The 22,243-nt window shown below is 40.6% G+C and overlaps 1 protein-coding gene across 5 annotated transcripts in view; it reads left to right on the forward strand.

Moving 5' to 3' along the window:
• MPPED2 (metallophosphoesterase domain containing 2) overlaps positions 1-22,243 on the forward strand; it is a 176,934-nt gene that overhangs the window by 47,557 nt on the left and 107,134 nt on the right. For all 5 annotated transcript variants that reach the window (XR_009405442.1, XM_059406619.1, XM_059406647.1 and 2 more), the window contains exon 3: positions 1,209-1,390. Coding sequence is in view for 4 of the 5 variants with exons in the window: in XM_059406619.1 (XP_059262602.1) it covers positions 1,209-1,390 (182 nt within the window). In the remaining variant the exon portion in view is untranslated. The remainder of the gene's footprint in view (positions 1-1,208; positions 1,391-22,243) is intronic.

The raw sequence follows: 22,243 nt of genomic DNA on the forward strand, positions 1-22,243 counted from the left end.
GGTGGGGCTGTGACATGAAATATTGTTCCTTATTTAATGTTTCACACTCTGATCTCCGCATTGCATATTTGCCTCTCCTGTGACCTTCTCTTTGCCTTTATAACTGCTGCTTTTCACCCATAATCCAAAATAAGTGTACATTCCTACAGAGAAATTAAAGGAGGCTGTCAGTGTAGAGTTAATATAGTTAAAGCACCCTTAACTCTGCTACAAACCCCTTAAATAATTAAAACTGTATGCTTGAAGAGTCAGATTTGCATTTCTTTACCAAGTTTATTTAGCACACTTTGTTACACTCAATTAAATGAGACTGTTCTGTTTCATTTTCTTTGCTTCGGGTTGATCATTTTGCCTTTTGATTCTTATGCCCTAGTGTAATTTCACAGTGCTTAGGTCTCTAAAACTATACATATATTAATGCATATGTAGATCTGTACACACCCATTAAAAGGCTTACTGTTTGTACTGAATAGAATCTTTGCCCAAGGCATCTGAGCGTTGCAAGTCTGAGGTGTACTTGGGACTACAGATAATTCATGGTGGTAAAGAAGGAGCTTGACAATGTTCTTTTAACATTCAGTGTTTCTCTTTTAAGTCCTGTTATTTTGACGTCCCCTTCTCTCCCCACCGCTTGATTTGCGAATGTCTTAGCAAAGACAAGAAGATACAGGTGTTGAATGGTTGCGGAAAGGAAATTAAATATAAGTTCTATCTATATCTCTCCACCTCTCAGTTGGCAAAGCATGTGCAGGGTGTTCTCTGTAAATTAGTTCACTGCTTAAGTTATGCATGTTTAAGAAGGAATAAATGTAGTTATCCATTTCTTAATGAGTAGTGGGATCAATTGGAGCATGATGAGAGAAAATAGCATAATTTTGCTTCCCCAGTTGGGGTTCAATATCCCTAAACTTCACCATTAATCACTCTATCCGTTTCCTAGGTTATTTCTGATTTTACATGTAAGCTATTCTTTCCTTTTCACTCTCCTCCCAGGTAAGTAAGCCTTTTTGAATTTGGTCATTGGGGTCGGAGATGGGGGATGCTTTCTCCTGTGAACCCCAAAGTCTCCCTTGTTGCAACGGCCGCCTCTGCCTTTGCATCAGTTTATCTGGGCGCGTTCACGGATAACCGTCGATATGTATGTGCAATGACAATGACAAGGGTTCTAATATATTTAACTGTTATGGGATCTGTTATGTCTACTTTAGGGTCGACCCCATCCCATATGACACTCCAAAACCAGCGGGCCACACGCGGTTTGTCTGCATCTCAGACACGCACTCCAGAACAGATGGTATCCAGATGCCTTATGGGGACATCCTTCTCCACACAGGCGATTTCACCGAGCTGGGACTGCCCTCAGAGGTTAAGAAGTTTAATGACTGGTTAGGTAAGGAATGATTGCGTTCTGGCGCCCCCAATTAACCTTTTCCGTCCGAGTGTCACTCACTGCGTCCTAATTGAATTAGAGCACTTGGAAGCCAGCTCAGCCATTTCTCGTATGATATGCGGTGGTGTCTAGCTTTAATCCAATTCTGTTAATTAAAGATGAATTTTTAGATATTTAATTTTACTGTGCATCCTTTCAGTGCCTGGCCTCAGCGGCTCTGGGGCAAAGGGACGGAAAGCTTTGAAACCCATCTCATCTCACTCATGCTGCTTTAATGAGGGCATTCATTGGCACACATGAGACCTAGAATCATATTTTTAATTCATTGGCTCTGCAGTCTTTCCCAGATATTATAAGCAAAGATGTACAATTGACCTACTAGGAAGAGAACATTTCTAAGAAGTGGAGGAGGCTGTGAAAGTATTTCTATGAAGGGAGGGTCCTAGCACAGTGCTGCTTTTGTGGGCAGCTTTCCTAAGAGAACCAATGGGGCCCCTAAAACTCCTGACATGATAAGTTGTCTTGCTGTAAAGCTCCCCAAACTTGGAATGTGAAACCACCCTAGATAAACCAAGAAAAGGATAATGACAACTTTGTGGTTACTGTAGAGGCACCCGTAGGTCAAGGGTTATGGCAAAATGTGTGCTCCTGGGTCAGACAGTTGCCAAATATTAGCATTACAAGGCAATCATGGGGTTATTTGTAGCTAGATTAGATGACACATCATCCCCCCTCCCCGACATGTTTTAAAAGAATCCTCTTAGGTGAGGACTAGAAGGCAAGGGTTCTGAGATTTTAGAATCTCTAAAGACACTAAAGAATTATATAGTAAAGAGCAGAAATCATGCTGAAAGAATAATGTCATGAATAATATGTCAGTCAATAAAAATTACTCAGGAGATTTAGGCAGAAAGTTTAAAATTCATTTTGCATCAGACTAAAGCAGGGGCTGAGAAATTTTTGAATAATTGATGAAATGATAAAATGTCTGTGTGAATGGAAAAACAGCATTCATTAATAACAGTTAAAATATTTTTTAAAGCTAAGCCTAACTACCAACATAACAACTTTCAGTTTTCCCCTGACCTTGCCCATCTAGCCACATTTTATGTACTTGGCATCTGAGGATGTATCTGGTCTTTTACTTCTGGCTATTTTCATTGAATATTATTGACATGATTTTCAACGACTTTGCATAATTTTCATGTTCATCCTTTTAAATCGTAACATGACATTAATATTGTTCTGTGCTTTTATTTAATGAGGGAATTCGTCTAAAAATGAATATTGATATTGATAATTTCTCCTCTGATACCTAGCACTGAAATTTGCATTTTCATTTGTATATGTCTTCTTGCTTCTATTGACTTATTTCTTAGGGTAAAATATTGTATAAATTCAATTACTAAGTAAAAGGATATGAAATTCTTTATGGTTTTTGCTGTGTGTCGGCATCTTGCTTTCCAAGGGGATTGTAGCCATGTAGTTTACTAAACAATGAATGGATACACCAATGTAAGCATGATCGCGGCAGCATTGGATATTGGAGCTTTATATTTTGTGCTGTTTTAGTAGTTACTCAGTCATCTCGTTTTAAACAGCGGGATACCTTAAATAACATTCAGCATAATCTCATTTCTATAGATAACTCAGAGATACAGAGAAGTTAAATGACTCTGAGTCTGCTTGTGGCAGAGTTGGGTCTGTAAGCCAGATCTTTTCACTTCTCTTTTGCCTTTGTAAAATTGGCTTTCAAGTACTATTCTCTCTTAATTTTAGCAATTTTTATTTATGAACTGTTAGCAGGCTGAATAACTTGAGGTTGAATCATGACAGTCCTAAACTGTTCTGTGAAACTGAATCTCAACGCAGAAATGATCTAGCTGCCTTGACAATGTTGATTCGTAAAGAAAGGGACTAGCACTGTGGGAAGTGTTTATAGAAGTACAAGACAGGATAGACCTGGTTATAATCTTGTTTAGCCACTGACCTTGGGCAACTGAGTTAACCTCTCTTTTCCCCTTGGTTTCCCTCTGCAGAACTAAGGATTAATACTACCTGTCTTTCTGGATTGTTGTGCAGATTAATCAGTAAATGATTGCTGCTAGTAAGTTTTTGTGGGCCATTAATAACTGAATGGGGAATGTGGTGAATGGACCATCAACAGATATTTAAAGGGTAAAAACAAGAAGAGGTCAGAGGAGTTATTTAGTAGATTAGAAGTCAACACTGGGAGATTTTATAAGGGAAAGTACTCTGTAAATGGAAATGTGCCGTAACTAAGGAAATAAAATGATAAGGAAATAAAATGCTAAGGTCCACTTGCACGGTCAGTTTTTTCTCTTCTCCTTTCCCCTCTGATCTTGTGTGGCAGAAATAAGAGGCCTCAGCAGAGGGTGTAGAACACGAGGCCAAAGGGGAGCCCATGGGATAAGGATAAAGTTGGGATCCCATAGGGAAGGACCAGAATAGCTCAGTTACCCTGGCAACCTTATGGTGCTCTCAGAGTGAGAGAGGGTGTGAGATTACGCTCTGCCACTTGGCTCAACGGAAGCCTCGCACCTGAAGAAAGTGCTTCCAGCAACCGTTGCCAGATGACCTAGCAGAATGGAGTCAGGGGTCAGATTGGTCTGGGGCTTTTGTCTTAATAGGGCATCCAACTCTCACTGGCATGGGTCGTTACAGATTTTGGAAGACCCCTCAAGTTCAAAGAACCTTTTATTGATTTCCATCTTTCTGCTTTAGACTCTCCCGATCATTGGAAACAATCTGACCATCCCCCCAGCTCCTTTCTTCTCCAGCAGGCTCCTGTATTTCCACCACAGGCCAGGCATTCCTTCTGTCCCTGTGTCATCCCTCTAAGGTTGGCATTGTTATCCCATCTTCCAGATTGGGGACCTGAAGCTCAGCTGGGGTGACTTACCCAAGGTCGTTTAACAAATAAGCTCAGAGAGATTATCAGAGAAATCCACTCAGATTCACTTGACTACTCAACCTGGGATTGCCTGGCCCCAAGGTGTGACCTCTTTTCTGTAACTACTCTGCTTTGTTGAATGGGCTTGAAGCAACTGGAAGGTTGCACATCAGGCTTGAATTAAAACACAGTAGTTTTTAGCAGTTTCATATGGTAGACGAGTAGCTGTTTGACCATGTGCTATTATTTGAAAGATGTATTTAAGTCCTGCCTGTCTAAAATCTTAACCTTGATCTACCAGCTGCGGGGCCTGAGAATCCCATCATGACTTCCCTGTTGGTTCAGAGATGATGGGTCCTGGTTAATTCATGCATAGGCCACATGGCGGGTGTGACACAAAGTTATTAATGTAAAGTGATTTATGAGATAAGCTAGCACAGCACAGGGTCATAAGAAGATAGAGCTCGAATTAGATAAAGCCAGACTTGGGAAGGTAGGATACCATATGAGGATTGTAAGCAGCTGGGAAGAGCCAGTTTTGAATTCCCTACTCTTGGTAAGTTACTTAAACTCTTGAACCTTGATTTTCTCTTTTGTAAAATGGGCATCATAATAACAGTATACCCCCTGATGGTTGTGCAAATGCATTCTGTGATAAAGCTGAGACCATTCTTAAAGCAGCCCAGGCCTGAAGACAAATTTCAACAACTAGTGTGGATAAAGACAACAGAGCCAGAGGCAAAAAAAAAAAAAAAAAAAAGAATCCCAAAACCAGAAACTAGAAGGGACTGGTACCACGGATTTAAAGAGGGATTTAGATTGTAAGAGGGAGGACCAAAGGGTATTCAGAGTAGAAGCAGACAACAAGCCCCCCTTACTGGACTCAATCCTAGGACTTTTAGAAGCTTCAGAGGTCCCACCTCCTAATTTGAGAGGAGGGTACACTGGTTGGAGATGAAATGAATTGCTCAGAGTCATTCAGAAAACAGATGGCCACATGGGGACTAGAACTTGAACAGGGAGGGGTGTTGAATGAACCTGTATTATCTGTAAGTGGTAGAGTCCAGAAACCATACCTGTTCCCCACCCCCCAAGTACACGTATCATTCATGCTGTCCTCACATGAACTGATGAAGTTGTTCCTGTTATTCATTGTTCTTGCTTATTCATTAGAATAAGCTATTAGTAGCTTCTTCAGTACTTATGAGGACACTGAGCCTTGGTGAAGTTCACTTGTCTATGATCCTAACAACTAGGAGGTAACCTCAGCATTTGAACTTGGGTCCATCGGACTCCCATTTCCTGAGTGTGTCCTCCTGTCTTTCTCTATTCCCAGTGTGGGGCTTAGAATCCCTGCTGGAGGAACCATATCCTGGGTAAAATGGTGGTTCTTTGAATAACTGCCTCCTTCGACACATACACTCACATACACGGATGCTTTGAGTCTCAGGTGGGTTTATGGCATGTTAGAACAGTTTTATGGTACAATCTCTGTCTAGGTGTTGGCTGCTGGGAGGGCATTTTGAGGTGGGGAAGCATTCTTAACATTTGGTGTAGACAATTCCAATGGTAGCAGATTATAAAGAGGTGAATACTGACGATGTAGCCAGGCATGTAGGCTATGGGGGATGTCTAAATCATTTCGTGACATTAACATTTCATCACACTCTTCTCAGTCCTTGAGATGAATACCCACTGACTGGAGCCCGACAGTCTTTTTTCTTTTGTGGGTTGGTCTCTCCCCCTTGTGAACACTTCAATTTTTAAAAAAAACCCAGGGGGCACCTGGGTGGCTCAGTGTGTTAAAGCCTCTGCCTTCGGCTCAGGTCATGATCCCAGGATCCTTGGATCGAGCCCTGCATCGGGCTCTCTGCTCAGTGGGGAGACTGCTTCCCTTCCTCTCTCTCTGCCTGCCTCTCTAGTACTTGTGATTTCTGTCTGTCAAATAAATAAAATCTTTAAAAAAAAACCAAAAAACCCAGCATATTCTGACTGCTGGCTGCCGATGCTGTTCTGGCTGGTCAGACACCCGAGTCCCCCATCTCGCAAATCAGCTCCCCTTCTTCCTACCCAGTGGCCACCCATGGGGCTATCTTGAAGGGAACAGCCCAGGGTCAGAGAGACATGTACCTTCTTATTGCCAGGGACTGTAGGGTTGTGGGAAAGAGGGACAGATCAATCTTTCCCAGAGAAACTCTTTTTAAAGTGATATTAGGGCCCCTGGGTGGCTCAGTGGGTTAAAGCCTCTGCCTTCGGCTCAGGTCGTGATCTCAGGGTCCTGGGATCAAGTCCCGCATCGGGCTCTCTGCTCGGCGGGGAGCCTGCTTCCCTCTCTCTCTCTGCCTGCCTCTCTGCCTACTTGTGATCTCTCCCTGTCAAATAAACAAATAAATTCGTTAAAAAAAAATAAAGTGATAGTTAAATCCTCTTGTCCCATTAATATGTTAGGTCAGATATGCTACAGGTATGTCACAGGGGAATAGGCTTTGGAGAGCTGAATTGGGATCCTAGCCACTCAACCATTATAACATTTTCTTTTTTATCTTGGCACAAATGCATCCTAATCACAGGCTTGGCTTCAAAATAAATTTGCCAACTATAACACGCTTGCTAGTTACGATGTGATTATTTTTATTGGTAGTAAATTCTGTACCACACTGATATGCCTGAGAGTACATCGTGTAAGCCATTGGGCTACGTGTGGTCTTCCTTCCCTTTACCCGTTTTCTTCCAGCCTGTGCCTCTTTGATATTCTTTACTGTTCTTCACTGTCCACTTGGTTTCATCCCTGCTGTCCTCTCACCTTGAGAATATTTTTGGCAGACGTCTTCTTGAATATGGCTCATGCATATTGAACTTTCATGGTGGTTCTGTAATTGTTTGCTTGTGTCTTCCCCACGAGCCAACAGCGCGTGCCTGACGAGCCTCTTTGTACACCCATTTTGGAGTATAGGGCTTGAGGCACAGTGTGCAGAAATGGTTGTTGAATCCTGGAGTGAATGAATGAACATAAGGGTACCAGGCTTTTTTCTGCCTGTACTTTTGGCACAGACTTTAAAATTATGTAGTTCCGGATGTAAAATCTCTCTTTCCTTCTCTTTCTCTTTCTCCTTAAAGTATTTATAGCACTCAATTGGCTATTGTTAATGATTCCTACATATGGTGCAGAAATATTATAAAGGGTTTGTTGTTGTTTTGTTTCCTATTATAATTAGACCAAGTTCTTGGGTGGCCTATTGTTTCTGCCTAAAGATTACATGTAACAATCTGGCCAGTTAGAATCCCTTTTAGCACAGCCCATGAACTTTCCATTAAGACTTTTCCTTGGTCTTGGTTGTTATGTAATAGCTTTGAACTTCCAATTTCTTTAGGCCTGAAAGGAAGAATGAAAATATTCCCAAGGAAAATCTCAACAAGATTATTTGTATTTGTGGGAGCATTGTATTAGGCATGGTTATAACCAAGTGTGACTGTAACAAACATCACAGATTGTAGACCTATAAATTGATTTTGCTTCTTTCAGAATAATCATATCAGGAGACTGTGTCCTTTCTCCAGCAATCTTGTTGTTGACCCAGAGTTTTGGAGCCGGGCTTTAGGAAAAGCTTTCACAGTCGGGGTTATTAATTTCATTCTTATATATGCATGCTTGATTACTTAGGAAGAAGAGACAAGTGAAAGGGAAAAACAAAATTATCTATGGCCAGAGATAACCACGGTTGACATTTTAGTGTGAATCTTTATGGAATGTTTTCTGTTCATACTTACATACACACACACACACACACACACACACACACGCATATCTTCTACCAAAATACAGATTTATGGTAGTACTGCTTTATTGTGTGTTTTTCATCTTAATATATCACAACTTTCCACATTAATAAACATGGCTAAAATACTTTGTCCCACAAAAAGAATATTTTTAATAGAACTAAGACACACATAAAATTATAAAAATTCAAGTATTTGATGTGTGCAAAGTAGAAAATATACATCCCTCTATGAGGCTATCTTTAGAGTAATTTCTCTTTTGGACTATGAAATGTGAGAGAATTTTTTTGACTTTCTGTTTCTGTCTTGAGTTTTCTCAGTAGCAGCAAATATTCACCCTTTAAGGACTTTTTGTTTAAAGACTATTTTTAAAAATTGTTACAACTGTGCATATTATCCTGTAACGTTAAAAAATTAACACATCATGCTCATAGCATTCTGCTATGTGGATGCACTCTGACTTATTTAACCAGATCTCTATTACTGGACACCTAAGAAGTCTTCATTCTTTTATTACCTGCACTAGTGTGATGAAAATCCTTTCTGCTCTCTCTTCGCAGACATCCTTAAGTTATATTTGTAGGCTTTCCCCCAGCAGTAGAATTGTTGGTCCAAATGATACATATCTAAAAAAAATGGTTTTATTATATATTGTCAAATTTCCCTCAATTAAGATTATCATTCCCCACTAATAATCTCTGTAGCCTTTGAAAATTTGTTTCATGTGTTTTTGAATGTCTTCAGTGTCAGAAAATCTTCATCCTCTAAGGGCTTTTTAAAAATGAATGCAGACTCTTTTTCTCATGGTGAAAACTTCCATACTCATGGTGAAAAAATGTAAGTAACGGTACAGGAAAAAAAAAAAAAAGGATCACCAGGGTATCTTACAGTTCACAGATAACTTCTCTTCACAGCTTGTATGCGTCCTGTTCTGTGGGATATGAGTGCATATCTAAGTACTGATGTGTAGAAAGACAGGAGGGTATAGAGTTAGAGCATGAGTACTGGACTTTATCTGCCATGTTTAAATCCTGATCTCAATATTGTTAATGCTGTGATCTTCAATTTATTCCTCCGTCAAAGGAGAATTATTCATGCTTAGTGTATCTTTCTAACCTGTGAGGATGGTTGTAGGTTAAATAATATAATGGTCAAGCAGTTGAATGGTCAGTAAATGTAACTTGCTCTCTTGTGCCAAATGCACCATGACTTCTTCCTGTCCTGTTGGTGCATGTCTCTTACTCCCTGGGAGAGCAGAACTTCAGCAGAAGTGGCCTTACAGGCACTTGTGTTGCAGTGACCTGCTGGCTTGAGGCCCATTCTGCGTGCAGAGCTGAGCAAAGTGTGAACACCTTGGCTTTGTGTGGCCTCTGGAAACCTGGCTCTGTCTCCTTCACATACACACACCACAGCCAACACACATCGACATATTCCTAGATTCTGATTCCCCCTGAGCTACACACACACTCCCCTTTTCCTAGCCCTCTCTTCAGTGTCCTGTCATGTCCCTCCTGTCCTGATCGTGAATCTGGCACATGCCCTCTCCTCTCCAGTGTCACGGTACCTCCTTCTGGGAACCATCCTTGTGCACTGGCTCCTGCTTCACAAAATCCAGCACACCAGCCTTCAGCCAGGTGATCGGTGGCAGATTCCAATTTATGTCCTAAGCCCTTATACATAATGATTTCTAGACATGGTTGTCACATTTAAGGCTTCTGATTTTTTTTTTTTTTGAACAATACAAAATTATTAGGAGCCGGAGCTTGTGAAGTGGTCAAGTTGAGAGATACCATTTAGAATAAAAAATAATGATGTGATATAATGGCAACAAAAGTCCTGGGGATGTAATGTACAGCACGGTGGCTATAGTTAATAATACTGTATATTCTAGTACAGTGATGCAGTATAGTGTATTATATTGCAATACTATATACTGTGGGATAGTTATATATAAGCATTACGTATTTGAAAGTTGCTAAGAGAATAGATCTGAGAAGTTCTCATCACAAGAAAAAAATTTTGCAACTATGTGTGGTGACAGAGGTTAGCTAGATTTATTGAGGTGATCATTTTGCAGTATATACAAATATCGAATCATTATGTTATATACCGAAAACTAGTAAAATTTTTTACATCAGTTATACCTCAGTAAGAAAAATACACAGAACAATGGTGCAATGATATCTAGTGAAGTGGGTAGCAGCTCCCAATGAAAAGTTTCAGAAATGATTTGAGCAGGTGAACCTCATTGGAATATTTATGGACATATAACTTTATTACCACGTAATAGTCATATCTAATAAAGAGCCTTTGTAGGAGGCTTGGAGAAGGACAAACAAGATGACTTTTCCCATGATTTATGGAGAAGAAGGTGTCAGAGAGTTCTTTAGAGCCTAGAATTCCCTGATTGTTATTGTTTAGAGTTTAATATCAAAGGAGTTTCTTAGCCTTTAGCTTGCTCACAAAACCCAATCTGACATGCTGCACTTTTTAGCTTTTGATTCATAATTTGGTTTTTCCAGTTATCATTCTAACGTTATTACTTATTTAATAGCTTCTGTTTCTATTTTAAGGACTTTACTGAGGGTGTTTGCTTTTTTTCTCCTTAGTGTGAAATTGTTGACTTTTAAAAAGTGCCTGTGAAGTACCTGTATGTATTCTGTTGTGTGCATACAGACATTCTGTTTTCTTGCATGTACTAGGATATTTGCTTCACCTGAATAGTTGATTCATGCTTGGTATCTATTTGTCCTTTTTTACATTGAAGAATCTTTTTCCCTAAGGTGAATTACTTCATGGTCTAATTTATATATAAAATATTTTCCAATAAGGACAAAATTCATTTTAAAGCACGGTTCAATTTTGATATAGAATTAAATAAGATTCTTGGGGGGGGGGAATGAACCCAAATACAGAACAATTGAATATGCTCAATGAAGTGAGATTGGATTTTGTTCCATTAGGAAGGATCGTTAGTGACCTGAGGACATGATGACTAGGTCATTTGTGATCCGTGTGAACCTAATCCTCTTTGTTATGGCCAGCCATTTTCTTAAATTACATTAATTATAATGCTTCTAATTTATATGACATCCTTCCTCCAAAGGACTCAAAGTACCTTTGAGTATATTAGATCATTAATGCTTATAATGGTTCAGGGAAGTTGATATGGGCAGACAGTATTGCTGATGTCTTGCTGATGGATGGATGGAGATCTAGAAATGTGGAAGGACAGGCTGGGGTCATATTGTGAGTTAAGGTAAGAACTGGACATTTCACTACATGCTTCTTCCGGCTTTCAGTTCTAAAACTTCCTGTTTTCTCCTTTTCTGAAATAATCGGCATCTCTTAGAAAGAAACAGACATGGGCAGGACATCATAACCATCACTTCCCCAGCTACACAGAAAAAGCGAGGTAACAGCCCTTTGAAAAGGGGGAATCTTTTTGTATTTTGCTGTATGGTAATTGTATCACCATTTAAAATAAATAAAATTTAAAAAGGAGTTTTTTGGACACAAAAAAGTCTTCAGCTTTTCCAAGCCATATGATCCAAGAGGGAAAGCTGAAGCCCCCAACTTGCATGCACTTGACCCTTGAACAACATGGGTTTGAACTGCACGGGTCCACTTACATGTAGTTTTTTTTACAGTACTATGGATTATTTCCTCTTCCTTATAATTTTATTAATAATGTTGTGTGCTCTAGCTTACTTTATTGTAAGAATACAGTATATAATACATTCAATACATGCTAAATGTGTATGCACCTATTCCGCTGTGTGGGAGGGCTGGCACTCCTAACCTCAGCATTGTCCAAGGGTCAGCTGGGATTGCTAAATCCTGGAGCAGGATCCTTGTCTCCCAGAACAGGAAGGGACTTCATCCTCAGAAGATGATGTGCATCTATTCTAATTACCTTTTAAGGTCCAGGTCCTGCTTTGGGACATGCACTGAGATTGTAGAAGGGAACGAGAGGGTAGATCATTGCATTTGGAATCCAGACATTGATTGCCAGTGTGATTTCCCCCTTTTATAAGCAACTGGAACTCAGCATTTCAGCATCTTAATCAGTTTCTCACAGATTTGTTAATGGAGGGTCCAGGAATAGGAGCCTTGTTTTCTGTCTGGTGTGATGTCATTTGTCCTCCTATGTTAATACTGTGTATCAAATCTGGGAGATTCTTCTTACTCTTTGAGATTTTGAATACGGAATGGAGTATAGATTTTATCTGAATCTTTTTTGTCCAGACCCTTGTGTCTAACTAGTGACTAGGTGTTTTGCCATAAACTGTAGAAGGTACACAAGGTATCTCAAAACCAGTGTATCTCAGACTGAATTAATATCTCCTCCAAAGACTGCTCATTCTCCTGAACTCCCCTTGCAATTTCCATCACTGTTAATTCAGGCACCCGAAGTGTCTTTTGGACTTCCACTGTGCTTAAAGAAACTGCCAAGGCTTAGCCTTCCATTCATTCTTCTTTCTTGGAATCATACATGAATGGTAACATTTATTGAGCACTCATCGTTACCAGACCCTTTACAGGAATGAACTCATTTACTCTTCACGGTACTCAAGTTGGTTGATGCTGTTGTGACCATTCTTACAAATGCAGAGATGGAGGCACAGAGCCCTTTTTCCATGAGGTCTCCCACCAGACTGCTATTTTTTGGAATGTATTTTAGGATCCATTAACTGATGGGAGAAAGTCCATCGTGACGTTCAAGGCTTGTTACGAACTGGTTTAATCAATCTCTCCAGCCTCACTTCCCACCATACTTCTCACCATCCTCTCCTTAGCTCTTTGGGCTTCTGTCTTATCATTTTCTCCCTGCTCCCTGTCATCTGACCACAGCCGCATTCTGGTCCATGGTATTTCCACCTTGAACCTTCGTACTTAACAGTTTCTTTGGTCTCTGGGTCTTTGTTCAAATGCCTCCTCCTTGATAAGGCCTTATTTTCCTATTTCTGTGTCTTATTTGTTGTTCTTCCTCCAACGAGGACAAGCTCCATGAGGGTCTGCATTGTCTTGTCGACCACTATATTCTCTACACCTACAACACTTGCTGACACATAGGAGATTCTCCGAACATGTGTGTTAGTAAACAAATAGATAGATCAAAGCAAGCTCCGGGAGAGCAGCGGGCATGTGTCACTGGCTCCTTGCCATTGATGGGGTTGCAAGCACAGTGCTGGGTGCCTAGTAAGTACTCAGTAAATTTTTGCCAAGTAACTGAATATTTGTGCCTGTTGATCCTGCCGGTCTTGTTCTTTTTTTTTTTTTTTTTTTCTTTTTTTTTTCTGTGAGCTCTTGCCCGTTCTTTAAGGCCCAATTCAAAGTTACTTCTTTTTTAAAGATTTATTTATTTGACAGACAGAGATCACAAGTAGGCAGAGAGAGAGAGATGGGGAAGCAGGCTCTCTGAGAGCCCAATGAGGAGCTCGATCCCAGGACCCTGAGATCATGACCTGAGCCGATGGCAGAGGCTTAACCCACTGAGCCACCCAGGAGCCCCTCAAAGTTACTTCTGTTCTGAAACTGGCCCTGCCATCCCTGGTGGTGGTTATCCCTTCTTCTCTTCCACACTGTGTTCAGCCCATTACTACACATAAATTTTAGGGCTTCTGGTCTCCTCTTCCGATTATGAGCCTCCTGAGCACTCACTCCAGTGGAATCTTTAGCAAATAAGGACTCCTTAAAAAATGTTTGGTTTTCTTCACTTCATCGCTTTACTTCCATGAACAAAATGCGTTGTTTCCCCGACCTTCAGCCTCCTCTTCTCTGCAACACAGAAGAGATGAAGTGCCATGTAGATGTTAGAGAGGATCGTTTCATTAACATTAAATCACAACCCTCCCTATCTTGTCGTGCAACCTCTGAATATATTTCCTGACCGCAGCTCAGGTTTCTAGGTAACGACAGTCATCCTTAGACCAAAGTGGTCCTCCGTATGGCTTTGAACTTGCTGATACTTAATAGATCGCTTGCATTTGAGCTCTCCTACCTCCTCCCAGCCTGCCTGTGTATTGTTTCCTGGAATCTTTTTTCCAGCTGTCCCCTGGGCTTTTGGTGTCATTTTCCTGGCCCTTCAAGGCGCATGGAGAGTCAGTTGTGCTTCTAGTCTGTCGCTGCGCGCACTAATTCTTGACGTTTCCCCAACCCTCCCTCCCTCTTTTGACTGATAAATTTTCATTATTGGTTTTGCGTGAAAGTCTTCAGGGTTCCACTCGGCCTGACCCCTGTGGTCACTTAGTGATTACATGCGCCAGCTGAGGTAATTTATTCACTTTGTTTTGGTGTGAACATGTCCCATGGGTCTTGTAACTGCTGTAATCACTTGACCCTAGTGACTGTTAAGTGCTTTAAACACAGTTATTTTAAATTTATAATTGTTTTCATTAAAAATCCCTTACAGTAACTTAACTGACCTTGCTGTCAACGTGGTGTTGCGTGCAGGGGGAAGAAATGAAAATATTATGATGCAAATAATATAGTACTCATCAGAGATACGCAGCAAATCATTAGCTCACCCTACACATGTTCACTTGGAGTCGTGCAAGGAAGATGAAAGGGAAGAGGACATAATTACAGCACGGCCCACGTAATGCAGTACAGCCATTCCAGCACGTGGGGCAGGCCACTAGCCTAGGGAGCGGGACGTGGAGTCCAAGGTGAAGTTCCAGAAGGACCACTCTTGTATAGACAGCATTCCTTACACCGGTGGGTAGCCCCAGTTGATTAATCAACTGTCAGTTAACATTTTTATACTTTTACATTGAATTTAATTTCAATTTCAGAAAAGTGGGAGGTACAATGAGCTCAGAAAATGAAATTCGTTTGATTGAGGGCTGCCAGACTGTGAGGTAGAATGTGCTAGGTAATGAGATCAAAAGAGTCTTGATAACCTGGTGTTAAAAACTTGCACAGTCAGTTTCTCTTTGTGTTTCTGGCCTGGCTGAGTCAGTCCTTGTGGAACCTTGAAGGTACATTCCAGAGCTGTGGGTGGAAGGAGTCCTTCAAAGACCGTTGATTTGTACGCATTCATATTTTAGCCTCAGATGGGGGTCCATTTTGAAACTCACAGTTAGATCGCTCCTCTTGGTTTTGTTTTTGTTTATTATTGTTTTGTTTATTATTGTATATTATTTTGATTTTGTTTTGTTTATTCTTGTTGTTGTTCTTTTTTATTACTTAGGGAAGGAAATAGGAGTAGTTTCTCCGGTGTTCTTCCTGATTAGAGCTCCTGTTTGTCCGTAAGGTGCTTTTGTACCAGGTGTATAGAGGTGCCCCTGGACCAGATGAGTACATGTTTGTTGAATGGCACACAGCTCCCACTCACCTCTTTGGCTGCTGTTCTTGTGCAGTTAACAACGTTTGCAACCATATAAGGCAGACTGCAAGTAGTCTTCTATTATGATTTGTGTCTCCCAAATGAACATTCTTTTTGCTTGCCTTTTTTTTTTTTAATCACGTATCTTTGATAAATGCTCTTATACTTGTATTTGCTTTTATTTGTCACCTTGTGATCTTCTGATATTGTGGTATATGCCACATTTTTATGTACATATTTTGAAATGAGATATATAGGGATTTGATTTTAGTACTTGTGATAGTCTGTAAAACACACATAATTGTCAAAACATATATAGAGAGTTCTTAATCAAAGTGTTTTTTTCTCATTTTGAAAATTAGAGGAGATTTTTACAATGCTCTAGGAAAGAATCACATTGGGAGAAAATGACTTTTATTTTTAATTTTACTGCCTGTATTTCCTAGCTCTCTTCGCATCTGGAGTTTGTTTTAGAACCCTATTTGGTGTATCCAGAATGAATAATTAAGCAACTAACTATACCATGCATTATTGATTGACCAGATTTAGATGTTATTACTACAAGTTTTGTGTGCATTATGAAACTGACACAAACTTTTCACCCCATTCATAAATTCTATTGAAATTTCAGGAACAGGAAGGAAACAGCACATTTTTTTTTTCCTTCTTTCAGGGTAAAGTTATACAATTAAACTGTATTGTCTCCCTTCTCCCTGCCACTTACATGAATCTCATTTATCCTCTACACTGAATTCTTCTCCTTTGGATGCAAATAAGGTTGGGAGGTAAACTCTCTTTCTCTCTTGAGGAGTCAAAACTGCCTGGAAAGGACATCTGGCTGTAAACTGGACAATCTCTGAGCTTTGATTTCTCTGTAAACTGTGGAGAAGGAGGTTGTCTAGTTCTTAACTTACTGACTCTAAATAACTTCATATTACAAAGCTGATTGCGATTGAGTGTCTGTAGTGTATCAAAGCCTGTGCATTTATCCCCTGACTTTGGAGTTGCTCATTGAGCAAGGGCACAGGGTCTAGTTTCAGTGATGGTGGTTGTGAGGGACAAGAGCCACATGTAGTTAGTCCTACACAGAAAGCCATCCGTTCTGAGTTTCTTGACTTAGGAAAACAAATTGGTATTTTCACCTTTTTCATTGTCCAGTTTCACATTTCTCACTTTATGACTCCTTTCTTCACAGAAAGGCTGAATTCAGTAAGCATTGGGATTACAGAGCCAAAAAATGACTGGTCTATGAAGTCACACATGCATCTTTGAACTTGTATATTTAGCCCCGTGGAAGTGAGGAAACTTGTGATTCTCCTATAAAAACAGGTAGAAACCAAAAATACATGCATGTCTGCATGTTTGTAGGGCCGATAGAGTTTTTGCTTCTGGATATTTTGTTCTTTGAGAAGGCCACATGACGGTTAGAGGTGGCGAAAGGCATAACGTCTACCTTCACGTGTGTGTACCTGAGCCCCACTACCCAGTGTGCCAGAGACCACTAAAGCAGGAAACCATAATGATGATAATCACATAGCCAAGTATTTTTCCTCTAACTTTGAAGCACACAGATGTGCACGTGGGGGACTGCTGAAGCCTTTACCTTAGATGTGAACGCAGAGGTTAGAGATCAGCACTGCCTTTCCTGGGCAGATCCCACATATAACTTACTATCTTCATCTCAGATATCTTTATCACGTTTTCTAGTTTCTTTATTGATGAGGAAGAATGTAAAGATCCTTGCAAAAACAGTCTGATTGCAGACTACTTCTAGATTTTTATGATTCTTTTCCCCTCACTTTTTAAAGTGCTGTCCTTTACTCCTGGTACAAGAGCAAATTTATATAGTCTTTTAATGTTCCTATTTCATCGTCTTAAGTAATATATAATTACATGAGGCAATTATGGTAAAAAATACAGCTGGTGTAAACTGGTTGGAGGAAAAAGCAGGTGGCTCTGGGATGCCGCCCATGGGAGCAGGAGTACATGGGGTCCCCAGGGATAACTGTGACTGTCATTAGTCAGTGCACTGTGGGCCGCAGCCAACATGTGTCTCAGCGGGACGGATGCATGTCCATTAAAAAAAAGTCTGGGATTTCTAGAAAAATCTAAAACAGAAAGTTTGAGTAGTTTCTGGTAGTTGTTCATAATTTTCCATATACTCTATTAGTACTTCCTAGATTTAAGTTTTTATTTTTACCTATGGCCTCTGCCTACCCTGCAAAGATTTAAAAAAAAAGTTGTAGGTAGAGCTCAGTGACAGGGGGCGTGAAATTTTTACAACTCTGTACTTATGCATGTGTCTTTTATTTTTTATTTTGGTACTCCCAAATGCTTCACGGAGTAGGATTCTATAGTCTAAGGTACTGGGAACATATGGGAGGATCTTAAGTTTTAAGAAGGGTCGGGTCTCCTAGGAATATTTTATATGTGGTTTTTAAGTAAGGTGAATTTGGAAACTCCCTTTCCCTGGGTGGGAGGAAGGACGATCAGAAACCTGTGCAAGCAGTTTTGACTGTCCTCTCTTCATTCTCTTCAATGGGGTTGGAAGGGTTGAACTTTTGGAAGAAGCTCTTAACCCCTCACATAAGTGCCATGCTCTGTCACCTAGAGAGGAACGGAACAGACCACATGAGCACGAGCACGGCTGAGACAGTCAGGCTTATCCTTCATTGGGTTTCCTCCCACTTTTTGGACTTAGATGGTTCAGAGTTCCTGCAGTCTGCCTTCTTCATAAGATATGCAGGGTGTACAGGGATCAGGGATCTGCATATCCTTTTATAACATTTCACAAAGCTCCTCAACCTTATTAGTCTTCAAAATCCCTTTCATCGTGTATGTCTGTGTTCAAATCTATCCCTTTTAAAGAATGTGTGCTTGTGGATATTAGGAAAATGTGTCCCAGGTTCATACTACCATTGGGGTGTACCCTGGTGTGACATATACACGCGCACCAACTAACAATAGCTATAAAAATGAAATCTTGCACGGGCCATGCCCTGTCTTCCTAGTCAGCAGGAACAATGCTTTTGGGGTTGAAAGGAAGCTTTATCACCGGGGAGGTGTGCGTGGGGGGCTCTCGGCTCAAGAAGCGGGGTGGGGGAAGTGCTGCAAATTTTAGTATAATGCATAATGTTGAAAGAAATTTTATCCCATCATAAAGATTAGCAGGCTGTGTAATTCAATTTAAAATTGGTCGGCGTGTCCTGACTATTATAAAGCCTTTCTTTTTTTGTTTTATCGCCATTCCATTATTTTAGGTCATACACCAATACAGAATGGAGCATACAGCCAAACCATACAAAGTCTCTTTCTGTGGTTCCACCCATTGGAGAAATTGTCGGTGAATGCACGAGATTATCTTAAAATGAGTTAAGAAAATGCTTGCTCAATTGAATGCCTCCTTGTTTTCTTTCTTGCATTTTTTTTTTTAAAACATAAAATGAATTTCTCTGGGCAAGCAACCATTGAGAGTGAAATCTTTTAAAAAAGCATTTGCCGGACACAGGGCTTGGTTCTCAAAACTCCAGCGTTAGCACTTATCTGCAGTATCATGGGCATTACTGTGCCATTGAAAACCAAGATGCAGTAGCTTATGTTAATGCAAGACTGACAGACCCACATCTGATGGCAATTACCCATACTGGGGGGTTAATAAATGTTCTTAGAATTACTGTCTTTATTTTCTTTATTACAAGAAAAATGGGCCGCTTTCTAAGCTGTGCCTCCTGCTTCTTGCTTCAGTCTTGGTGACTTGCTAATTAACTGTTTTGGTTCCAGTGTTTCATGGGCTCTGCTGGGTTTAATATTCCTGTTAGGGAAATGCTAAATCCTTTGGTCAAAGTCGTAGGAAAAAAACTACATTAAATTCAGCAAACATTTATCCAGGTGCTCTTTATGAACAAAGATGAGAAGCTATAGAAATCCTAATAGCAAGATTTCGATGCGCCAGGCAGAGTGTCTGGGAAATGAAGGTGTAATAGTTTCTTTCTTTCTTTCTTTTTTTTTTTTTTTTTGGTCTTTTAGTGAGGAGGCTTAATTTTTATTCATGTTCTTTAAGAGTTTCAGTCCTAAAACACTTTGTTAAGAAAAGTCTTCCTGCTGTATCCAGACTCAGTAGAAAAGATGTTAGGAATGATGTTATCGAGGTCTGCCATGTTGTAAGATGGGCAGGTTCCTGGTTTGGTGTCATTCATCTTTTGTCATATTCGTGCTCTCTGACTGTGGTAGACACACATTTGCCATGGTGGAATGTATGCCTGCTTTACTTTAACTCTTAATGGCCAATTCAGTCTTCCAAGTATCTCTGCTTGAAAGTTCCTGAAATGACCGTGACCGTGGCTTGGTGGGATTTTTAAGTTTCCTTTACATTGTAGGCTGTTCCATGTCTTCTGAAGGTTCTTGGCATGTCTGTGAGGCACGTTGAGGTCAGTACATGAATCCGGCAATCAGGAAGACAAGAAGACACACGCAATTGTTGTGTCCTTTAGGTTTTTGGAAGGAAATTAACTTTGGTCTATGATTCTAATCTAGACAGAATTAAGGTTATCCAACCCTTCCAAGGGGAATTAACTTTTGAAGCTTTTTACTTAATTTGAAAAGGGGTTAATAGATCCACTCAGTTTATCCTGGTATGTCCCCCAAATCTGAGCAGCTCAGTTTTCCCTAGTTCAAGTGTCTTCTCAAACACACTGCTTATCAGAATGTCCCAGGCAGAGAGTTCAAAATCGAGATTCTGGAAGTCTAGCTTAGACCTAAGGAATCAGATTTTCTACTGGTAGATCAAAATAATCAGAGCTTTAATGAGCTCTTCTGTGGCTTTTCCAGCTCATGACCACTGTTCTTCCTTATGACAGTATCAGTTGTCAAGTTCAGGGATATTATTCTGCAGGCTCTCATCACCTGTAACAATAGGCCATTCTTTTCCACTGGGACTTCTGTGTATTTCAGTTACTTTATGTGTGAAAGGAGATAATTGTTCTTACTTCCTATGTTTCATGCAAGAATTAAGTAGGTTAATGTATATATAGTTTTTTAGGACTGTGGGGAACAGAGGGTAAGTGAGGTATATGTTGGTTGTAGGCCTCATAATTGTCATCATCTTTTGATTTGTTTACAGAGACTCTGCATATCTATGCCAGTCGCCAATCAGGATCTCTTCCCAGGCTGTATTGTAAGGAGGAGAGGAAGGGATACAAATAGCGTTGTTTGGGAGAAATGCTATTAATTAAGCGTGTCCAAGTATAAACATAGTGAGTTAAATCAGGAGGCTTTTGGCTGCAAGAAACAAAATAGCTTAACTGGCAAGGGACTTATTATCTCGTATAACAAGAAGGCTGGGAGTAAAGCATTTTTCAGGATCTGGTAATTCAGGGGCCTGAGTTCTTTCAGCATTCCTTTCTCCTGTTCTCATATGTTATTAGCCTTGCCACAAAGGTTGGACAGGGGCTGTTAAAGTTCAGGCAGAGCAAGAAGGCAGAGCATGAAGGTCAGTGGGAAGAGGGGCTGTCCCTGTCTCATTGGGCCCCACAGGGGGCCCTTCCTGTCTCATGGACCAGGACTGGGAGACTTGCACCTCTTTAAACCAGTCCCTGGCAAGGGAAATAAAATTACCACTTCGTCAAGATCTGTTCACCTGGGTCTAAGAATAGGCCCACTTTTCTTGAGCACCTGGCTTCCCTGGGGGTGGGGTGGGGTGGAGAGGTGGGGGATGAGTACGTGAACAGAGAATATGCGCACTTTCGGTCCAGTCTCGTACCTTTTTTACTTCCTGCACGGTTGCTTCGACCCGAGACCCTTACTGTTGATCTTACTGAGGCAGGAAGTGGAATAAACACATTTTAGATTTTCAATTACAAGAGTAGGTTTTGAAAAAAATATTCTTTAGTTATGTTTTAGCTAATCAGTGATAGAGGATGGCAGTATTTGAGTGTTCTCATGAGAATTGAGGTTTTAAAGGAACCGTGTGTTTGATATACTGTTCTACACATCTCGTGCATGTGTGTACATGTGCGTGTGTGTGCACACCTGCACAGATGTGCTTCATGCCTCCTAACATCGTGTTTCACATGATTTTGGGAAGTCTTTCCTAACTGATTATTGATAAAGCGCTGGAAAGACTGAAAATGTTGACTGATCCCCCTCAGAGACCCTTTCCTTGGGGTGCCTGGGGTGGCTCAGTGGGTTAGGCCTCTGCCTTTGGCTCTGGTCATGGTCTCAGCGTCCTGGGCTCCAGCCCCACCTTGAGCTCTCTGCACAGTAGGGAACCTGCTTCTCCCTCCCCCGCCTCTGCCTGCCTCTCTGCCTACTTGTGATCTCTCTCTCTCTCTGTCAAATAAATAAATAAAGTCTTTAAAAAAAAAAAAAAAGACCCGACCCTTGATTGCCATGCCTCGGTAGATATCCACTGTGACTTTCTTTCATAGCACCTGCTAATTCCCTGCCTAGCATTTATCATAACCTAAGTTGAATTAGTAGATATTTACTCCTTTATTGTCTTTTGCTCCTAGCTGAGTATAAGCTCCAACAGGGGCTCCATAAGAGACCCTTTTCTGTTTTGTGCATCATTAATTCCTAGCCCAGACCAAACATACTGACTGTCCTACCCAACAATCTGGGGGAATAGTGTGACTGTTGTAGAAAGACTGTGATCATTCCATGGGCATTCTCAAATCTCATCCTGACTTTTGAGAGGGTCGGGGATTTAATGAGATTTAATGGGATCTAATAGGATTTCTTTTCCACAGGCTGCTGGATTAGGAAATTAGGTTGAGACCTGACTTTGCAAGAATTTTGAAATCAGCTTTTTAAATGAGCTCAAAGGGAAAGGAAA

The sequence above is a fragment of the Mustela nigripes genome, chromosome 1 (genome assembly GCF_022355385.1).
Source record: "Mustela nigripes isolate SB6536 chromosome 1, MUSNIG.SB6536, whole genome shotgun sequence".
Classification (NCBI taxonomy): domain Eukaryota; kingdom Metazoa; phylum Chordata; class Mammalia; order Carnivora; family Mustelidae; genus Mustela; species Mustela nigripes.